Genomic DNA, 21983 nt, shown 5'->3' on the forward strand with positions numbered 1-21983 from the left:
GCCACTGCTTTGTTGCCCTGGCTGTGTGTTTGGGATCATTGTCATGCTGAAAGACCCAGCCATGTCTCATCTTCAATGCCCTTGCTGATGGAAGGAGATTTTCACTCAAAATCTCTCGATAAATGGGCCCATTCATTCTTTCCTTTACACAGATCAGTCGCCCTGGCCCCTTTGCACAAAAACAGCCCCAAAGCATGATGTTTCCACCCCCATGCTTCACAATGGGTGGGTATGGTGTTCTTCGGATGCAATTCAGTATTCTTTCTCCTCCAAACACGAAAACCTGTGTTTCTACCAAAAAGTTCTATTTTGGTTTCATCTGACCATAACACATTCTCCCAGTCCTCTTCTGGATCCTCCAAATGCTCTCTAGTGAACCGCAGACGGGCCTGGATGTGTACTTTCTTCAGCACGGGGACACGTCTGGCAGTGCAGGATTTGAGTCCCTGGCGGTGCATTGTGTTACTGATAGTGGCCTTTGTTACTGTGGTCCCAGCTCTCTGTATGTTATTCACTAGGTCCCCCCGTGTGGTTCTGGGATTTTTGCTTACCGTTCTTGTTATCATTTTGACGCCACGGGGTGAGATCTTGCATATGATCTTATCAGTGGTCTTTTATGTTTTCCATTTTCTAATAATTGCTCCCACAGTTGATTTCTTTACACCAAGCGTTTTTAGTATTGCAGATTCAGTCTTCCCAGCCTGGTGCAGGTCTACAATGTTGTCTCTGGTGTCCTTCGACAGCTCTTTGGTCTTGGCTATAGCGGAGTTTGGAGTGTGACTAACTGAGGTTGTGGACAGGTGTCTTTTATATCGATAATGAGTTAAAACAGGTGCCATTAATACAGGTAACGAGTGGAGCCTCGTAAGCCCTCCTTAGAAGAAGTTAGACCTCTTTGACAGCCAGAAATCTTGCTTGTTTGTAGGTGACCAAATACTTATTTTCCACTCTAATTTGGAAATAAATTCTTTAAAAATCAAACAATGTGAGTTTCTGTTTTTTTCCCCCACATTCTGTCTCTCATGATTGAGGTTTACCCATGTTGACAATTACAGGCCTCTCTAATCTTCTCAAGTAGGAGAACTTGCACAATTGGTGGTTGACTAAATACTTATTTGCCCCACTGTATTAGTATCTAAACCTAGTGAACAATGTTGTTTTTGGCAGCCCTTTTTGTCTTAGTCTTTTGGATAAAAATACTTATTAGTCTTTATCATATTTTAGTCATTTCAAAATGTGTTCGTCTTAGTCTAGTTTTAATCAACAACAATTCAGACAAATTTCGTCTAATTTCAGTCAACAATTACTTAATTTTTTTTTCGTCTGTAAAGTTCAATAGTTTTAGTCCATGAATGAATAAATAAATAAATAAATAAAAGGTTTCCAACAATTTCAAATGAACATTAACAGATGTGCACAGAATTATAGCATGTACATGGATATCACCACCTTCGCGATGACAATACCCACTCAAATTCACTTACACTCTTAAAATTCAAATATTTTCACAACCAAAGCCGCTAGTGACCTAAAACCAAAACATGCACCTCCCTTAGGCATATACTGTATAAGTCTCCATGAGCAGCAACATAAAAACAAAAATTCAAAGTCGTTCCCTCATGAAATCTCGATTAATTATTTTGTATACACGTAAAACAAAACTTTAAATGGCTATAAAATGCTCAAATTTGTGCTAAATGCACAATAATCACCTATATTTTCAGGATCAATAGCAATATTTAACATATATGAGTTTTTGCCCAAAATAGCAACTTAAATGTTTTTTTAATTTAGTGCAAGTTTTCAACAGCTAATAAATCACTCAATTTTCAAATCAGGAACCAAATACTTGAGGAAAGCACTTATTTAGGTTGAATTTGGCTCGCAAACAAATCTTCAATTATTTAAAAAAAAAAAAAAAAAAAAAAAGTTTCGTTATTTAATAGGAAGGGCGCTAGGACCTCGGGGAAAACCTAGCGGGCTTAAGGGCCACAGGTGAAGCGTTAAAAAGAGCAATCAGGGCGCTCACATTTTTTCGATTGGGAAGCCAGTGATCAGGCGACATTCAGGACAGATGCGGCAGAGGAGAACATCTGAAAAGCCTGATGATGTGTGTTGCAGTTGGTTGAAATAATGTCTATGAATCTGTAGCGTGGTGCAGACAGAGATTAAATGCTTCAGTCTGTTGCTACATATTTAATTTTGTTTTATTTTCATATTTCTTGTACAGCTGAAACAAGAAAAAAACGTCCGTCTTATATTGCTAAAGACAGACGGCTCATTTCTTATTCGCTCTAAAATGCAAATTCTTATATACCGTATTGGCCCAAATATAAGACGGCCCTGATTATAAGACGACCACCTCTTTATCAAGACTCAAGTTTGAAAAAAGACTTTTTGAACACCAAATTAATTTTTATACGGAAAATAATTACAGAAAATCTGAAACATGATTATAACAGTATATTTTAGAGAAAAAAACATGTTATTTTGCCTCATTCAAATCTTAATATCTGAACATTTAAATATGTAAACTAAAGTGCAATCACATTCGTAAATGAATGGCTTCTGGTTTTTTAAATGTAAATAAACCAATCTATTGTGATAAAACAACAAAATTGCAATAACTGCATTAACCATCAAAGTGAAGTCTAACTGTAACTGTAGTCTTGAAACAAATCTGAATAAGGAAAAACATTGCAATAAAATAATTCAAACTGGTTAAACTTGAGAGTAGCTGAGATCTGTCATGACAGAACATCGCTTCAATGATATCTGGCGCCATCTAGCGTCGTTAATGGGTATAATGTCTTATTTCAATGCAAAAACTGCATCTTATATTCGGGCCAATACGTTAATTATATTAATAAATAAATACAAGTTTTTGTGACAAAACATTTAACTTCTGCATTTTAGACACTACTAGCATTCACTCGTCACCCGCTCGCCATTACGAACACATCTGCAGTCATACTTCTACTTAACGATTAACATATTTCTGAACTATATTAACACGCATTACACATCACAAGTATCCTAAAATAAAGCAATCCGTTAATATACCCAGTCAAATTATACTCTTTTTCTCACCTGAAACAAGAAAAAAAGTACGAGTTTACAACGTCCGTCTCGCATTGCTGCAAAGACGGCTCATTTCTTATTCGCTCTAAAATGCGAACATTTATTGCCCATGCATGCCAAGAAGCGAACGCTGCTCCCTGCTGGTTTAAAACCGTAAGTACAACAGTCTTTTCAGGCTGAAACTTGTATGTATATTTTCCACAAACACAATGAAATATGATGAAACCTTTTAAGCATAGGGTGAATCTACAGTGGGGCAAATAAGTATTTAGTCAAACACTAATTGTGCAAGTTCTCCCACTTGAAAATATTAGAGAGGCCTGTTATTTTCAACATGGGTAAACTTCAACCATGAGAGACAGAATGTGAAAAAAAAAAACAGAAAATCACATTGTTTGATTTTTAAAGAATTTATTTACAAATCATGGTGGAAAAAAAGTATTTGGTCAACACCAAAAGTTCATCTCAATACTTTGTTATGTACCCTTTGTTGGCAATAACGGAGGCCGAACGTTTTCTGTAACTCTTCACAAGCTTTTCACACACTGTTGCTGGTATTTTGGCCCATTCCTCCATGCAGATCTCCTCTAGAGCAGTGATGTTTTGCGGCTGTCGTTGGGCAACACGGACTTTCAACTCCCTCCTCACCCCGTGGCGTCAAAATAATAACAAGAACGGGGAGCAAAAATCCCAGAACCACACAGGGGGACCTAGTGAATGACCTACAGAGAGCTGGGACCACAGTAACAAAGGCTATTATCAGTAACACAATGCGCCGCCAGGGACTCAAATCCTGCACTGCCAGACATGTCCACCTGCTGAAGAAAGTACACGTCCAGGCCCGTCTGTGGTTCATTTTGATGATCCAGAAGAGGACTGGGAGAATGTGTTATGGTCAGATGAAATCAAAATAGAACTTCTTGGTAGAAACACAGGTTCTCTTGTTTGGAGGAAAAAGAATACTGAATTGCACCATACCCACTGTGAAGCATAGGGGTGGAAACATCATGCTTTGGGGCTGTTTTTCTGCAAAGGTACCAGGATCACTGATCTGTATAAAGGAAAGAATGAATTGGGGCAATGTATCGAGAGATTTTGAGTGAAAATCTCCTTCCATCAGCAAGGGCATTGAAGATGAGACGTGGCTGGGCCTTTCAGCATGACAATGATCCCAAACACACAGCCAGGGCAACAAAGCAGTGGCTTGGTAAGAAGCATTTCAAGGTCCTGGAGTGGCTTAGCCAGTCTCCTGATCTCAACCCCATAGAAAATCTGTGGAGGGAGCTGAAAGTCCATGTTGCCCAACGACAGCCCCAAAACATCACAGCTCCAGAGGAGATCTGCATGGAGGAATGGGCCAAAATACCAGCAACAGTGTGTGAAAAGCTTGTGAAGAGCTACAGAAAACGTTTGGCCTCCGTTATTGCCAACATAGGGTACATAACAAAGTATTGAGATGAACTTCTGGTATTGACCAAATACTTATTTTCCACCATGATTTGCAAATAAATTCTTTAAAAATCAAACAATGTGATTTTCTGTTTTTATCAACATTCTGTCTCTCATGGGTGAGGTTTACCCATGTTGACAATTACAGGCCTCTATAATATTTTCAAGTGGGAGAACTTGCACAATTAGTGGTTGACTAAATACTTATTTGCCCCACTGTATCTGTGGACACAAGAAAATATTAAAATAACTATTTTAATACAGTTTAGTTATTATTCATTATTTAATTTAATTTAATTAGTATTGTATATACAAGTTATTAAAAAGTATTCAGACTTATTGTACTTTAAAAGTGTTGAAAATACATAAAATGCACATATTACTTGTATTTTTTGTTTTAAAAAATATTGTATGGCTCTCACAGAATGACATTTAAAAATATGTTGTGTTCATGGCTCTCTCAGCCTAAAAAGGTTCCCGACCCCTTGTGTAGAGGTACAAAATCCAACATGGCGGCTGTTACGTGCCAAAGATGGCTCGCGAAAGGCGTAACATAAAACAATCCACACAAATGTACAAGTGGACACAAATTTATTTACACAATAATCAAACTCGCAATGAATATGTACAAAATGCCGAGGAAGCGTGACTTCAGGGTAAGCCCAGGCCAAAACAACAAACAAAAGGAATTATACTCAAACCCCACCCGCTAACTAAGCCCTGATCATGTAAAAGAAACAAAGAAAAGACAGCTTCTAACCCAGGAGAAAACGGGTTGAACAGAAATGGCAACTTACCCTTACTTGCTTCAGTGCTCTTATTTACAGTGGTGAACAAAAACGATCCATTAACGAATAAACACAAAAGACCTCACCGAAAAAGCGGGAGTGTATCAAAGTAGCGATCGAATGCAAACGAGCGTGAATGGCGAGCAAATAGCTAGCGAGGAGGACCGCGACAGAATGCTATCAAATGCGACCTCCCAGAACGTTGACAGCGGCAGGTTTAAGAAGCTTGGCGCCTTTTCCCGTGGCCAATCAGCAGCGGTGACATCGTCGGTCCGTCCTGCGTCGATCAGCTGTCGTCACAGTGGGAGGGGAAGCAGCCAGCTGGTGGAGGTGACGATCAGCTGACTGGAAGAATCTCAGAAAATTAACCATTAAACGGCCAGGGGCCGTCACAGTGGCCGTCACAAAACAAAGAGCTTTTTAGATTGAAAATTCTTGTAAATAAATGCTCAACTCGCGGAATTTCTATAGATATGAACATAAAACAGTCTAGGTTCTTGGTTAAAGGCAAAAAACGGGCAGTTATTGTTCATTTTATGTAAATACTTCAAGCCAAAGTTATGTTATTGTGTAATCCAACATGGCTGCTGTCACAAAACAAAGAGCTTTTTAAGTTGAACATTCTTGTAAATAAATGCTTAAATCGCGGAATTTCTATAGATAAGAACATAAAACAGTCTAGATTCTTGGATAAAAGCAAAAAACGGCAGTTATCATTCATTTATGTAAATATTTCAAGCCAAAGTTACACTAATTTTATCCATTGATCTTTTTTTTTTTTTTTCACAATGTTTCAAAGTGCATGCATGGTGCTATTTAATATAGTAATTACCTTGAATCGTCGACCAAATCCCTCTTGAAACATTCCTGCCTTCTTGTATGCAGTAAAACCTTTGTCCTGTTTCCACTTAAATCTGGCGTTAGAACGCAGCGTGCCTTTGCGTGAGTTTATCACAGTGAAAGCCAACTCAACGTTCTGCCTGGGTCGGGCCCCTACGGGAAAGCGTGGCGCAATGTCTGTGGGAGCTGTCTTGTCAACTGAAATATTTTCGTAATTGTCATCGTTGATGAAAACAAAGCCGAACACTTCATAAATTAGTAACAATTTATCCCTATAGCGCTTGATGCGTTTTGTTTTTTATCGTAACACTAGCACATTCATATCATTTTCTTAAACAAATAGTCCTATAATTCTCAACACTTCTCCATTCTTGGGCTTCAAGACCTCTTGATAGCGTCTTAGAGCAAATGAACGACCATGAAGCTTTAAACCAATTGTCTACAAAGCTTCGTTGCTTTGCTCACTTCTCTTAGAGACAGACAAGCTCTGCTGCAACCTGCTGTCAACACTATTGCTGTCCAACATGCCTAATGCCTCCCAGCGTGTATTGCGGCGCTAAAGATTTAAATAACATTCAAAGTACATGTTCTGTGCTAATTATTTCTTCAGTTACTGTTGTATACAGTTGTATAATGAATTGCTAGTTATGCCATTTAGCTTGTTGTTATGTGATTATTTTAGTTTTGTTTTGGAACCATGAGTTTGAATGACCATGATTTAATTATCTGCTATTACGTCTCATTGTTCGCAAAGTGGGTGGGAAATAGTTCTTTTGCCTAAACATTATAAGTGGAAATTGATCATCTCTCTTTCATGTGTGCCACAAAGTGACTGGTAACTATTCGTGGTAAAATATTTGCAGACTAAATTGCTCAAATCATGTAGCAGTGCATTTGCGCCCCCAAGCAACCTGGTGCCCTCTAGCAACCTGGCGCCCAGCTCACCCATGCCAGGAACCGCCACAAATGATATCTGTCAGTTCTTAAATGTATGTATACCATTATTTCTTGCACTTGTTGAAATGTTTTTTTAATTTGTTTGCATTGATGTGAATCATAGTGCAGGCAGATTACAGAAAGTGGCAGTAATTTTGCTAATGGGCCTGAAGTTTGGAATCTAAGTCTCAAGCATTGCACTAACAGCTCTTTTCGGAAATAGGCTAATGATTCTAAATGACTGTGTCATGGGGGTTTAACAGATTAAACGAATTAGCCCAATAAAAGACGAGCGTTTAAAATCACGCCTTCATTCTGAACCAATCCTATAACGGAAATAATTTCATTACAACATAAAAGCCATCTGGAAATATGTTTGTGTTAAATTAGAAGAATATTGAAGAATTTGCTTTGTGCTGCTGGTTTGTGTGAATGTCTGTGCATGTTCTTCAGTGTCTTTCCCTCCGTCAACATCTTTCAGTCTCTCTGTTAGCCACACTGGCAGAGGAAATTAGCACTTTTTATGTAAAGGGGACAACTGATATGAGAATGATGTGTTTGTAGTATGCACAGATGACTAGATCATCTGAATACTGTGGGCAATTAAGTTATGCTTTTCCCAAATATATATGACTTTTTACATAGTAAAAGCAAATGTTTTGGTGCTTGATTTAAGACTATTGTGAGTTTACAATATGCACCATGAATAGTTAGTGTCTGTCAGGGAGATTTTATTAAGGGGGTATGTAAGCTCTTGTCCTTGAATTGGTCTAAAGTGGTGCCAGCTCTTCTCGGTGCTACTGCAAATGTTAAAACAGTATATTGAGAGCCCTAAAATACTTCCATCAGGACCTGTTTCGCCTCTGTCTCTGTTTCCAAATGACTGTCCTTTGTTCTATTTCTCTCGGTATACTGTAAGTTAGGAGTAAAGAAAGGACATTGAATTCATTCTTTCTGGTGGTATATTACAGTGGAATCTTTAAGGACAAACAATTCTTAAAACAAAAATCAATAGTAATACGATTAATTTGTTTCGGGGTCAAACTGTCTCATGAAACCCTTTAATGGCTATCGTACCAAACTACATTTCAGATTGAAACAGTCTGGATGCGACATAGATACTTGTTATCGCTAATTTGCATCGAAATTACATGTATTTTACAATTATTATTCCTTTTTCTTCTTCTTTTTTTTTAATACAATTGGATGAAAAAGTATCTGGACCTTTTGGATTTTCTCACATTTTTTCTGCATAAAATCACCATCAAATGTGATCTTTTTCAAAATCACACAGATATTAAAACAGTGTCTGCTTTAACTAAAACCACCAGGTTTTCATATTTTAATGAGGACAGCATGCAAACAATGACACAAGAAGGTAAAATAAGTAAGTGAACCCTTTGCTTAAGAAGACTTAAAGAGCAATTGAAACCAAATTTTACCAAACAATTTAAGTCAGGTGTGTGCCCAACTACTGATGAGTGGTTTAAAGCTGACCTGCCCACTATAAAACAAACACCTGGTAAGAATTGTCTTGATGAGAAGCATTGTCTGATGTGCATTGTGGCTTGGTCAAAAGAGCTGTCTGAAGACCTGCTGTCAAGGATTGTTGATTTGTATAAAGCTCGGAAAGGATACGAAACCATCTCTAAAAAGTCTTGATGTTCATCAATCGACAGTCAGACTAGTTGACTACAAATGGAGATAGTTTCGCACTGTTGCATCTCTCCTAAGGAGTGGCCGTCCACCAAAGATGACGCCAAGAGTGTCTTCTAAAGACTTACAGAAATCACTGGCACAGTCCAATATCTCTGTGGAGTGGTGTTCATGGGAGGACTCCACGGAGGAGGCCACTGCTTTAAAAAAAACAAAAACATTGTTGCTCTTTTAATGTTCACAAAAAGGCACTTGGACACTCCACAGAAGTTTTGGCAAAATATTTTGTGGACTGATGAAACCAAAGTTGCATTGTTTGGGAGTAACACAAAACATCACGTCTGGAGGAAAAACTGAACAGCTCACCAACATCAACACCTCATCCCCACCGTGAAGCATTGTGGGAGGGAGCATCATGATTTGGGGCTGTTTTGCTACCTCAGGGCCTGGACAACTTGCAATCATCATTAATGGATGGATTAACTGGTAAGAATTGTTTTGATGAGAAGCATTGTCTGATATGCACCATGGCTTGGTCAAAAGAGCTGTCTGAAGATCTGCATTCAAGGATTATTGATTTGGACACTCCACAGAAGATTTGGCAAAATATTTTGGAGTGACACACAACGTCATGTGTGGAGGAATAATGGAACACCTCACCAACATCACCTCATATCCACCGTGAAGCATGGTGGAGAGAGCATCATGATTTGTGGCTTTTTTGTTGCATCAAGGCCTGGACAACTTGCAATCATCATTAATGGAAGAATGAACTCAAACGTTTATCAGAATGTTTTGCAGGAAAATCTGAGACCATCTGTCAGACAGTTGAAGCTAAAAAGAGGATGGATGCTGCAACAAGACAATGATCCAAAACACAGAAGTAAATCCACTTCAGAATGGTTTCAGAAGAACAACATTCACGTTCTGGAGTGGCCAAGTCAAAGTCCAGACTTGAACCCCATTGAGATGCTGTGGCATGACCTAAAGACAGCAATACATGCCAGCCCTCCCAGGAATGACTGACTGAACTGCAGCAGTTTTGTAGAGAAGAATGGACCCAGATTAGTCCTGATTGATTCAAACTGATCTGCAGCTACCAGAAGCGTCTGGTTGAAGTTATTGCTGCCAAAGGGAGGGCCACAAAATAATTAAATGTGATGGTTCACTTAGTCATTTTTCCTCCTGTTCCTCCCATTGTTGTTCTGTTATTAAAATATGAAAACCTGTAAATGTTTAGGTGGTTTTAGTTAAAGCAGACACTGTTTTTTCATCTGTGTGATTTTGAGTAAGATCCCATCACATTAGATGGTGATTTCATGCAGAAATGTGAGAAATTCCAAAAGGTTCAGATACTTTTTCATACCACTCTATTATAAGTACAGTGGTACCTCTACATACGAAGTTAATTCGTTCCAGGACCTTGTTTGTAAGTCGAAATGGTCGTATGTCGAGCAGGATTTTCCCATAGGAATACATTATAAGTCCATTAATTCGTTCCACAGCCCAAAAACCTACAGTAAATCCTTAATAAATACTGCTGGTACTATTAAAAATGGCAATTAAACATAGCAAAACAAATAAATTATGAATAAAAATCAGAATAATATAATAATAATAATAATAATTAATAATCATTCCTGTTAATAATGTAACGAATCGGATTCTAATGTGGCGGACACTTTTTGCTGTACCTGAACGCACCGCGGGGCTGACGTCACAGTGAGAGAGGACAGTGCGGTAGAGATAATACTTTCGTTTTCTCAAGAGCACAGTCAACCGCGGAGGGAAATGGACGTTTTGTGTTGAATAAGTTCTTAAATAAATGATAAAAACGTGACAAAGCTGGCGATTTCCTTGGCGACGTTACCACAATAATATTGTCACCTTAACTTAGAAAGACTGGCGAACGGTGGTCGGAAGAGGACCGTGAAGCTGTATTGTTGAGCCAGCTCATGGATGCGCACCCCAGCGCTCATATTTTTATATAATTTGCATTTTCATTTCAAAGGTAAGCATCACTTTTTTCCTTGTTTGACCAACTGTACCAATGTTTTGAAAATCTGTGTTGATTTCTCACACATGAAAATCCGCCATGCGTTCGTTTGCGGTGCTGTCATGTCGTCCTATTTGGAGCATGTCGTCGGATGTAGAAACAAATGGCGAGTCAAATTTTACGTCGGATGTCGAAAAGGTCGGGTGTCGAAGCGATCGTATGTCGAGGTACCACTGTATTTATATATTAGCATTTTGTTATGTGTTTTAATTAATTTTCTCAATTAGATTGTTCTTAAATTTGGACGTCAAAGGGTTAACAAAACAGTGGTAACTGTACAGGCAACATTTTAAGAAACACTAATATTGATTACATTCTTAAAGTGAAATAATTGGCCAATCAAACGCGAGTATGATATTGTTAATAATTTTCAAAACTTAAATTTTATATGATTATCATTCATATTATTGTTGTTGTACTTTGATAATGTAATACATTTATTAATAACATTTTGTAAAACAGAATTTATAAAATTAAAATGACAAAAAAGGAGAAATAAACTCGGTTTATGGCCCACAATAACAATCTAAAGTAGACCCCCCCCCCCCCCCCCCCCATAATATTTAAATGAATCACATCCCCAATAAATCAGCTGATGAAATACTACAGTACACAACTATAATAATTTTCCTAAGTTATGAAGTATCGCTTTTTTTAGTTTTGACAAGAACCAAAATTTGTAGATACAAGTGAGTTTCAGATGCTTAACTCATTGGCTGCCATTGATGACGATAGACGTCCAATTCATTTGAATTGGGAGGATTCGCAGTGATGCCAACCTCTTCCAGTTCAAATGGATTGGACGTCCATGATCACTCAGTGCAGAGTCATCATGAGAATTTCTACTTTAGAGCTTCCACTGTACGTGCTTTTCCTTCCTGCATTAGACTACATTTGCTTTGACTCCCGCTCAGCTCGATGAATGAAATGAGCATACTAGCGATCAAGTTAAGCCCCCTGGCAGCTATCAAAGGGCAGCTGGTGAAATGTTTAGATGCAGGTAAAAGAGACAGCGGTGTCAAACTCAATGAGCACATCCAATACTGCGCCACTGTTTACAAATGATCTATCTGAGACGACATACTACCCGTTTCCATGTGGTAATACCGCAGTATTTCCCCACCTGCTCTCAATATACTCCTTCTGAAGCATGCAGGATGCGAACATCATATTTTACTCTTGCATGAATTTGCACTGACTGCTTCTTTGCATGTCATCAATGAAGTTTGAATTCCATGAGCTGCGCTTTTGTGCTCACTTCTCATTTTGAAGCAAACACGCGAGGGGACATGTTGCGAATATCTTATCAGAAGCTTGTTACCTGATCAATGAGTTGACTGGGAGGAGCAAGAAAATGTCCATAAATATCACATAACTTTTAGAATGTTTAAATCCAATTCCTGTTTGTTTTTGGACTGGCTCTACCTTCAGTTTTGTCTTCAGGAAGTAAAAATGAAAGCTCAATCAGATTCAGATCAGGGTATTGACTTGGATTTAGCAAACATTCTACTTTTTTGCCTTAAAACCACTGTGGTATGCTCAGGTTAATCTTTACTGTCAGCAGTCAGATTCTTGATGAATACAAGGACTCCAGTTCCATTGACAGTCATCAGAGGTGGGTAGAGTAGCCAAATATTTTATTCAAGTAAGAGTAGCGTTACTTCAAAATGTTTTACTCAAGTAAATGTAAAAATAGTCATTCAAGAAATGTACTCAAGTACAAGCAAAATAGTATTTGGTGAAAAGAATACCGTATTGGCCCGAATATAAGACGGTATTTTTTGCATTGAAATAATACTGAAAAAGAGGGGGTCGTCTTATATTCGCGGTCTAGACATTATACCTATTCCCGACGCTAGATGGCGCCAGATATCATTGAAGCGATGTTCTGTTATGACAGATCTCAGCTACTCTCACGTTAACCAGTTTGCATTATTGCAATGTTTTTCCTTATTCAGATTTGTTTCATGAATACAGTTACACTTAGACTTCACTTTGATGGTTAATGCAGTTATTGCAATTTTGTTGTTTTATCACAATAGATTGGTTTATTTACATTTCAAAAAACAGAAGCCATTCATTTACGAATGTGATTGTACTTTAGTTTACATATTTAAATGTTCAGATATTAACATTTGAATGAGGCAAAATAACATGCTTTTTCTCTCAAATATATTGTTATAATCATTTGTTTCGGATGTACTGTAATTATTTTCTGTATAAAAAATAATTTGGAGTTCAAAAAGTCTTTTTTCAAACTTGAGTCTTGAAAAAGAGGGGGTCGTCCTATAATCAGGGCCGTCTTATAAAGGGGCCAATACGGTACTTAAGTAATGAGTAACATTGTGAGTAACTGCTTACGATGTTTTTTTGGGGTTTTTTTTAACAATGAAATTTTTTTCGTAGCACAAAGTTATCTATATGTTATTATCATACTGTACTACAACCTATTACATAACCACATAAACCCTAAGAAAAAAAAAAAATCCTTGATTTCCGGCAAGACAAAAAATCGACAGATATCAAGCATTATTTGTCCAAAGAGCACGAGTGCCCTCTGTGGAGTAAAGAAAACATTTCCCATTATGAAACTAAAAGGATCATAGCTCCGGTTTTCCGTGGTCAGTCGGTGCCAAATAAAAATTGGGAGAGAGGTTAAAATCCACACTTTCGAATCATTTTGACGGCAGTGCTCGATGTCAAATTCTTAATTTTTTACAGTGCTTTAAAGACGCCACTTGATTGAACAGGCTGGCGTAATCATGGAACGGCAAGCTTGAGTCTGATTGGTATAATGGAGTCATCTGATTATTGTTGCGACATCTCATTGGTGAAATTGGTAGAGCCACTGTTGGCATCTCTGGCAAAAAAAAAAAAGTAAAATCTAATATGTAGATTAAAGATGAAAAATATAACGACGAGTCTAGCCAAAGTAGTGGAGTAAGAGTAGCCTTTCTTTACAAAGACACTCAAGTAAAAGTAAAAAGTATGGCTTAGTAAAACTACTCTTAGAAGTACATTTTCTCAGAAAGTTACTTCAGTAAATGTAACGCGTTGCTACCCACCTCTGGCAGTTTATATACTGTATTTCCAACTGGCCATGGAAGAGCTGAGCAGGCAGCCAATTGTTTCAGTACTTTTAGGCTCTTAAGAAAAGTGAGGCCCTTAAAAAAATGATTGTCATTTTTATACCAATCTCTGCCTGAAAGTCTGCATGTAAAATTAATTCCAAATTTATTGTGACACTCCAAATTTTCAGTAGGTGTGAGTATGTACGTGAATGGTTGTTTGACTATCTGCCTTGCGACTGGCTGGCAAGCAGTTCAGGGTGTACCCTGCCTCCTGCCCGTTGTTAGCTGGGATAGGCTCCAGCAGCCCCGCGACCCTCGTGAGCATAAGAGGTTCAGAAGATGAATGAATGAATTTATTGTGATGCTACTAGACCCCCAAAAATTAAAATTGACTCAGTGTCCCACTATTTATGTCCCAGACTGTAGATTGGTGCAAAGTACAGTGGTTCCTCAGCATTTGATCACATCGACATATAATCCTTTCGACATCCGACTTCAAATTTGACTCATCATTTGTTTCGACATATGACGACACGCTTGAAATCCGACGAGTTATGACAGCGTCGCAATTTCATTGTTTTCCTGCAAGACGGAAATCAATATGGGTCTCAAGAAGGTTACTGCAGGTGGTAAAAAATGAGAATGGTGACACTTACCATTGAAATTAAGATGGAAATGATGGACAAATATGAGCGTTGTGTGCGTGCCAGTGAGTTGGCTCGACAATACGGCCGGAATATGTCTACGATCTCGACGGTCCGCCTAAGACCTCCGTTCGCCTGTCTCTATAAGTTAAGATGACAATTATTATTAGTGTGACATCAGCAAAGAAATCGCCAGCTTCGTCAGGTTTTTCATCATTTATTTCAGAACTTGTGCAACACGTAGCCGACGCAAACTACAATATGAAAAGAGAAAGTAACCTCTCTCACTCTGTCGTCAGTCACCCGGTACGTTCAGGAACAGCATGCAAAATACAACCGCCACATTAGAACCCAATTTGTGATATAATAATTATTATTATTCCACTTTGTAGTTTTAATTTATTTGTTTTGCTATGTGTAATTGCTATTTGTAATTGTACCAGCAGTATTTATTAACGATTTAGTGTAGGTTTTTAGGCTGTGGAAGGAATTAATCGAATTATAGTGTATTCTAACGGGAAAATCACGCTCGACATACAACCATTTCGACTTACAAACCAGGTCCTGGAACAAATTAAATTCTTATGTAGAGGTAACACTGTATTCCCAATCTGTACTTGTCATGTGTACTAATTAAAGGAAGTGGGAGTGGGGCTAATTATTGGAACCATTTTGAGCGCACGTGGTGAGTCGCTGCCGTAGTTTGAATTTGCAATTCATTATCAGCCTGAACCAAATTCCCTTTAGAACATCTTCAGGCAAATCCCGAGAAATTAGATTGACATACATTGTCTTGTCAGGAGGATGTCAGCTAGCCGTTGTCCCAAAGTGTTTCATGAATATTTGATTCCTCTCCCAAATTGAATTGTACAGTATCTCCTCCTAGACAGCCCATTGGGAATAATCAACCGAGATGAATGGGGATGGGTGGATTAGTCAGATTTGCCAGAGTAAAAGGTACGGCAATGTCATCAATAAAGCTTTGTACGGTGTGTCTTTTCCTGAAATATCTTTGCATCTTCACAGTGGGTCTTTGGATTGTCAATTCAAGCATGGCTGTCATCTATTTTCAGCAGGCAACATAATTAGGAGTGATCATTTCCATTTTCAAACCTTGCTGGGGGCAGCATAAACCCTTATGGGGGAGATTGATAACAAAAGCGTGAATTTGGCAGCTGTTAATTGAATGCACAAGTACATATATTTTGGGAAAAACTGACATCACATTATGTTCGGTTGTCATGTTCAAATCCAGATTGACCTGTGGTTTTCATCTTCCCACAGCAGCATTCTTTGTCATCGTCATTAGTTTCGAAATCGGAAACTGTCCATTTTCAGCTCTGGGATGTCACATAGCACATCCTAGGAAATCCACAAATGATTCAAATCACGTAATCGGTTGATAGTATGAATAAACATCTTTGTGCTTTTGGAACAAAAACAAAAAAAAATGTATCTTTTAAGGCTTAAACTTGGATCTGCAACATAACATGCAAAGAAAAACAAAACATAGAAAAAAGGAAAATAAAACAAACATCACTGAAAATAATGGAATTTAACTTGGCTGCCATTGACGGTGATCGACGTCCAATCCATTTGAACTGGAAGAGGAGCAGTAAATGATCGCTGCCAGCCCTCCCAGTTCAAATGGACTGGACGTCATACGTCACCAACGAGTTCCAACCCGCAAGGTATTTCAGCATCACAATACATTGGTATGAAAAAGTAACTGAACCTTTTGGAATTTCTCACATTTCTGCATAAAATTACCATCAAATGTGATCTGATCTTCTTTAAAATCGCACAGATGAAAAAAACAGTGTCTGCTTCAACTAAAATCACCCAAACATTTATAGGTTTTCATATTTTAATGAGAAAAGTAAACAGGGCAAACACTGACAGAAGGGGGAAAAAATAAGTAAGTGAACCCTCTGCCTAAGGAGACTTAAAAAGCAATGGAAACCAATTTTTACCCAAATATTTAAGTCAGGTGTGGGCCCAATCACTGATGATTGGTTTAAAGCTGCCCTGCCCACTTTAAAACACACACCGGGTAAGAATTGTCTTGATGAGAAGCATTGTCTGATGTTCATCATGGCTCGATCAAAAGAGCTGTCTGAAGACCTGCGATCAAGGATTGTTGCTTTTTGTAAAGCTGGGAAAGGATACAAAACCATCTCTAAAAGTCTGGATGTTCATCAATCAACAGTCAGAGAAGTTGTCTACAAATGGAGAGAGTTTGGCACTGTTGCTTCTCTCCCAAGGAGTGGCCGTCCACCAAAGATGACGCCAAGAGTTCAGCGCAGAATACTCAGAGAGGTAAAAAAAAGAACCCTAGAGTGTCTGCTAAAGACTTACAGAAATCACTGGCACAGTCCAATATCTCTGTGCAGACATCAACTAAATGTAAAACTATGGCAAAAATTGGTGTTCATTGGAGTACTCTACGGAGGAAGCCACTGCTATCTAAAAAAAAAATAAATAAATAAATTGTTGCTCGTTTAATGTTCGCAAAAAGGCACTTGGCCACTCCGCAGACGTTTCGACACAATACTTTGTGGACTGATTAATCCAAAGTTGAATCGTTTGGGAGTAACACACCCAACATCATGTATGGAGGAAGAATGGAACAGCTCACCAACATCAACACCTCATCCCCACCGTCAAGCATGGTGGAGGGAGCATCATGATTTGGGGCTGTTTGCTGCCTCAGAGAATGTACAACTTGCAATCATTAATAGAAGAACGAATTCAAAAGTTGATCAGGATGTTTTGCAAGAAAAGCCGAGGCCATCTGTCAGACAGTTGAAGATAAAAAGAAGGTGGATGCTGCAACAAGACAATGATCTAAAAAACAGAAGTAAATCAACTTCAGAATAGTTTCAGAAGAACAAGTTACACGTTCTGGAGTGGCCAAGTCAAGGTCCAGACTTGAACCCCATTTAGATGCTGTTGCATGATCTAATGACAGCTATTCTTGCCAGACATCCTTGGAATCTGACTGAACTACAGCAGTTTTGTCAAGAAGAATGGTCCAAGATTATTCCTGATCGATGTGCCGGACTGATCTGCAGCTACAGGAAGCGTCTGGTTGAAGTTATTTTTGCCATTGGGGGTGCTACAAAATATTAAATGTGATGGTTCACTTACTTATTTTACCCCCTTCTGTCATTGTTTGCATACTATCGCTATTAAAATATGAAAACCTATAAATGGTCGGGGTGGTTTTAGTTAACGCAGACACTGTTTTTTCATCTGTGCGATTTTGACAAAAATCAGGTCACATTCGATGGTGATTTTATGCAAAAATATGAGAAATTCCAAAAAGTTCAGATACTTTTACATACCTGTGTAACTGATATTTGAATCGGTATTGGTAAAGCCAGACTTAAAAAGAAAATAATCCATCAAACTGACATCTTTATTACTTTTCATCCATGTTTTAACATTTTCCAGAGAACCACAAGATCCCCACTACTCCCCTCCCAGCACACGTTTACTGAGCATGCTTCTTTCCCAAACTGCGTGCCGTCTTACTCACTGTGTATCTTCTACCTCTGCTCGTCTTTCTTACTTCAGGTATCATGACAAACAGCAAGTGACCAGTAACTTTCTGGGAGCCATGTGGCTCATCTCAATTACCTTCCTCTCCATCGGCTACGGGGACATGGTACCGCACACGTACTGTGGGAAAGGCGTGTGTCTGCTTACAGGGATTATGGTAGGTTCCCCTTTTCAAAAGCCGCTTATACATTAATTATTTTCTCATTAAAATAAATTGGGGTTGTAATCCACTCCATCGTGTCTCTGGAAAAAAAAAATATATAAAAACAAAAATGTTAGGTTGACACGGATTTTTATTAAATATTAAAAATACCTGCAATCCTGCATTTATAGTACAGGGTGGGGCAGAGCATCTTGCTTATTTAAATTTGGCGCCCTGAAGCGATGGTTGCTCTGAGGATGGTAGGGATGGACTTATTTTAGAGGGTGGAGCTTAAAGTTTGGTTCTTAACTTACATTATTTATTTTGTCTTTATTTTTCCAGAACCCCAATGAGTATCATGGAGTGGACGAAGTTGGAACGCGCTTTCGCTGTTGAGGCTTTTTTTTCATGTGGTCGCTCAATCGTCGCAACACAACGTGCATTCTGTAAACATTTCAATGTTGCCCCCCGTGGTTGTGTTCCTGGCCGACCGTTAATTTTTTCATGGGTAAACAACTTCAGGGAAACTGGTTATGTAAAAAAACAGAAACCTGGCCTCCTACGAATAGCAAGGGCACCCCAAAATATTGACCCGGTGAGACAATCTGTTTTGAGATCTCCTCGACGGTCTGCCCGCAAACACGCATCTGCTCTTGGGTTGACTGCTCGTTCTGTGAGATGAATCCTCCATGAAGAATTGAAATTTCTTCCCTACAAATTAACTTCGGTGCAGGAACTTAATTCACACAATTTTATTGGTCGTGAAAATGCACGTGAGGCGCTTTGGGAGCCCAGGTTTTTTTTTTTCTTTACATCACCCATTTCCCTGAAGTTTTGTTCCCATGAAACAATCGACTGCTGGCTAGGAGCACGACCATGGGGGGCAAGATTGAAATGTCTACGGAATGCATGTTGCGTTGCGACGCTCGAAAAAAAGCCTCAACAGCGAAATCGCCTTACAACTTCGTCCACTCCGTGATGCTCATTGGGGTTCCTGAAGAATAAACACAAAATAAATAGCGCACGTTAAGAACCAAACTTTACTATTTTGAACTGAATTTTTTAAACTATACTATTTTGAGTCTAACCATGTTTTTGGCTATACAGGGAGCTGGTTGCACTGCACTTGTGGTTGCAGTGGTGGCCAGGAAGCTGGAGCTGACCAAGGCAGAGAAGCATGTCCACAACTTCATGATGGATACACAACTCTGCAAACGAGTGAGTATGCAACCAGCAGTTATTATTCAATTTAATTGAACCCTAACACACAATGAATAACCACATTTTGGTGCCATTGACCACAATAGACGTCCAATCCATTTTTCTGGGAGGATTGGGTGTCTATTGCCGTCAATGGCAGTGAATGATTAAAATAATACGCCTAAAAATTGTATATTAAATTTTTGTATATTGTATTATAAATTGTGTCAGCGCCATTTTTCAGAGGATCGGAATCGGGTGAAAACTCTTTTCACCCGAGTTTTCTACCTGAGTAGCGTTTTTCTGCCTAATGCTCGTATAGCACCACAGCCTCTCACCCTTACTCCTGCTAAGCAGTGCATCCAAACTGTCCAGCTTGCGTTTGGTACTTAAAGTTAACAATGATTGACAGGTTTGTTACTTTGATTTTGCCAGAGAGGCTTGGGAGCTCTCCGATCAAAGGCACAAATGTGTCAATCATCGTTAAACTTGCATAAGTGTGCCGTGGCAACTCACCCCGGTTTTACACCAGGCGCGTCAACGCATGGCACGACAGGATGCGTTTTAAGAGCAGAGCGTCTGTGGTTTGGCTCAATCGATTCACGCGAGGATTGCAAGATTGCGCGAGACTCTGAGAGTAGTGGGTATTTAAAGATAGCAATACAACAACCATTTGCTTTTCAGAACCTGTGTGTTGGTCTTACTGAAAGACGAAAAAAATAATTAATTATTTATTAACTGCACATACATACAGTCCTGTGCTAAAGAGAATAACTATTGCGATGACAAAGAAATATTTTAACATGCATTTTACAAGTGAAATGCCTGAATTAATCATTTTTTTTCTTATGAAAGGTTCCAAAAAGCTTTATTGAGGAATTTTCTCAAGTTAAAGCGTCACACAGAAATTACTTTGCATATTATTTTGAAAATTGTACAGTATTTTACACACGTGACTTCCGGTCTGCCGGATCCTACCAAGTTTGATAACTTTAATGGACACAGAATGGTTGTGTCTCGTGACAAATGATACTCTGCCGTTGTTTCGGGTGCGACGCGTTTAACTGCTTCTGGGACGCTTCTGAAACGCAGCAGCTCTGCAACTGTTCTGTACTCGCTGCTTGACACCATTGGCCGCGTTTTACTGTGTTAACGCCAACGTTGACGCACCGCCTGGCCTGGTGTATAACCGGGGTCATTGTGTAAGTGAGAGGCTGTTCTCTTGCCTGGCACGGCCAGACTGTTCTCCCTGTATTTTTCATACACTGTGAGAATAGTTTGGGACCCACTTCCTTAACGGCCTCTCGAGCCAGTACGAAATCATCCGTCCAATCAGATTTGTTTATTGCGTGACGTGTTCTTAACGAGCAACGTCACTCTTCCGCGTCGGAAGTCGTCTCCACAACAACACAGATGGCGAACAGAAGAGCCGAGAATATGTTCCAATCCATGGTAAAATCAGTTTTTAATTACCAAAAACACATCAATACAAGTCACTGACAACAGTCTGTCTCGGGCTAGCCATGTTAAATAAATATCTCCGTTCTTAGCTCGCACCGCCCGAGTTGTCACTTTACCAACGTCACGTCTGCCCGTAGCTGATTGGTCCACTCCGCTGTCTGTTTGCTGTGGCTTGCTCTGCCCTGGAAATTTGATCCGCTCATTGGTCACCAGACTGTATAGACCCTACTCACGTGACGTCACAGCCACGCCGCCGCGCCATGTTGTCCGTATACTCGTCATGTTAATGCATTAGCGCTTCGTAAATTCCTGCTATTATGGCGTGTTTTTCTGCTCGTTAACATTAATAATCAAAATGGCGAAGTCGTGTGTGGCGGTCGGTTGCAAAAACCGAGAAGATAGACCAGGGGTCCCCAAACTTTTTCCTGTGAGGGCCACATAACCCTTCTCTTCTCTGATGAGGGGCCGGGGTCAGTTTGTAACAGAAAAAGTGTGACGATTGCAGGAGTGCCTAAATGTAAAAATGTATTGTTTTTCAGAAAGCCACAATCAAATAACCCTTTCTGGATTCTTCACGGAACCAAAGTAAATAAAATAAAAATGATATAATATAATATAGTATAATATAATATAATATAATATAATTAGGGCTGTCAAACGATTAAAATTTTTAAGCGAGTTAATCACAGCTTAAAAATTAATCGTAATTAATCGCAATTCAAACATCTCTAAAATATGCCTTATTTTTCTGTAAATTATTGTTGAAATGGAAAGATAAGACACAAGACGGATATATACATTCAACATACTGTACATAAGTACTGTATTTGTTTATTATAACAATAAATCAACAAGATGGCATTAACATTAATATTCTGTCAAAGCAATCCCTGGATAGAAAGACTTGTAGTTCTTAAAAGATAGATTTTAGTACAAATTATAGAAATTTTATGTTAAAACCCCTCTTAATGTTTTCGTTTTAATAAAATTGGTAAAATTTTCAATCAAAAAAATTAACTAGTAGCTCACCATTGTTGATGTCAAGAATTACACAATGCTCATGGTGCATAAAATCAATCGCACCCAAGCGCCAGC

The 21983-nt window shown here is 38.8% G+C and overlaps 1 protein-coding gene across 7 annotated transcripts in view; it reads left to right on the forward strand.

Annotated features, from left to right (window-relative positions):
- The window catches only part of kcnn1a (potassium intermediate/small conductance calcium-activated channel, subfamily N, member 1a), a 190571-nt gene that overhangs the window by 140163 nt on the left and 28425 nt on the right, over positions 1-21983 (forward strand). For 6 of the 7 annotated variants that reach the window (XM_057856876.1, XM_057856872.1, XM_057856873.1 and 3 more), the window contains exons 5-6: positions 18101-18242; positions 19335-19445. In XM_057856876.1, coding sequence (XP_057712859.1) covers positions 18101-18242; positions 19335-19445 — 253 coding nt within the window. Of the gene's footprint in view, positions 1-10142; positions 10762-18100; positions 18243-19334; positions 19446-21983 lie in introns of those variants that run through there. The other variant, XM_057856878.1, reaches the window with a different exon arrangement.

The sequence above is a fragment of the Corythoichthys intestinalis genome, chromosome 14 (assembly GCF_030265065.1).
Source record: "Corythoichthys intestinalis isolate RoL2023-P3 chromosome 14, ASM3026506v1, whole genome shotgun sequence".
Classification (NCBI taxonomy): Eukaryota; Metazoa; Chordata; class Actinopteri; order Syngnathiformes; family Syngnathidae; genus Corythoichthys; species Corythoichthys intestinalis.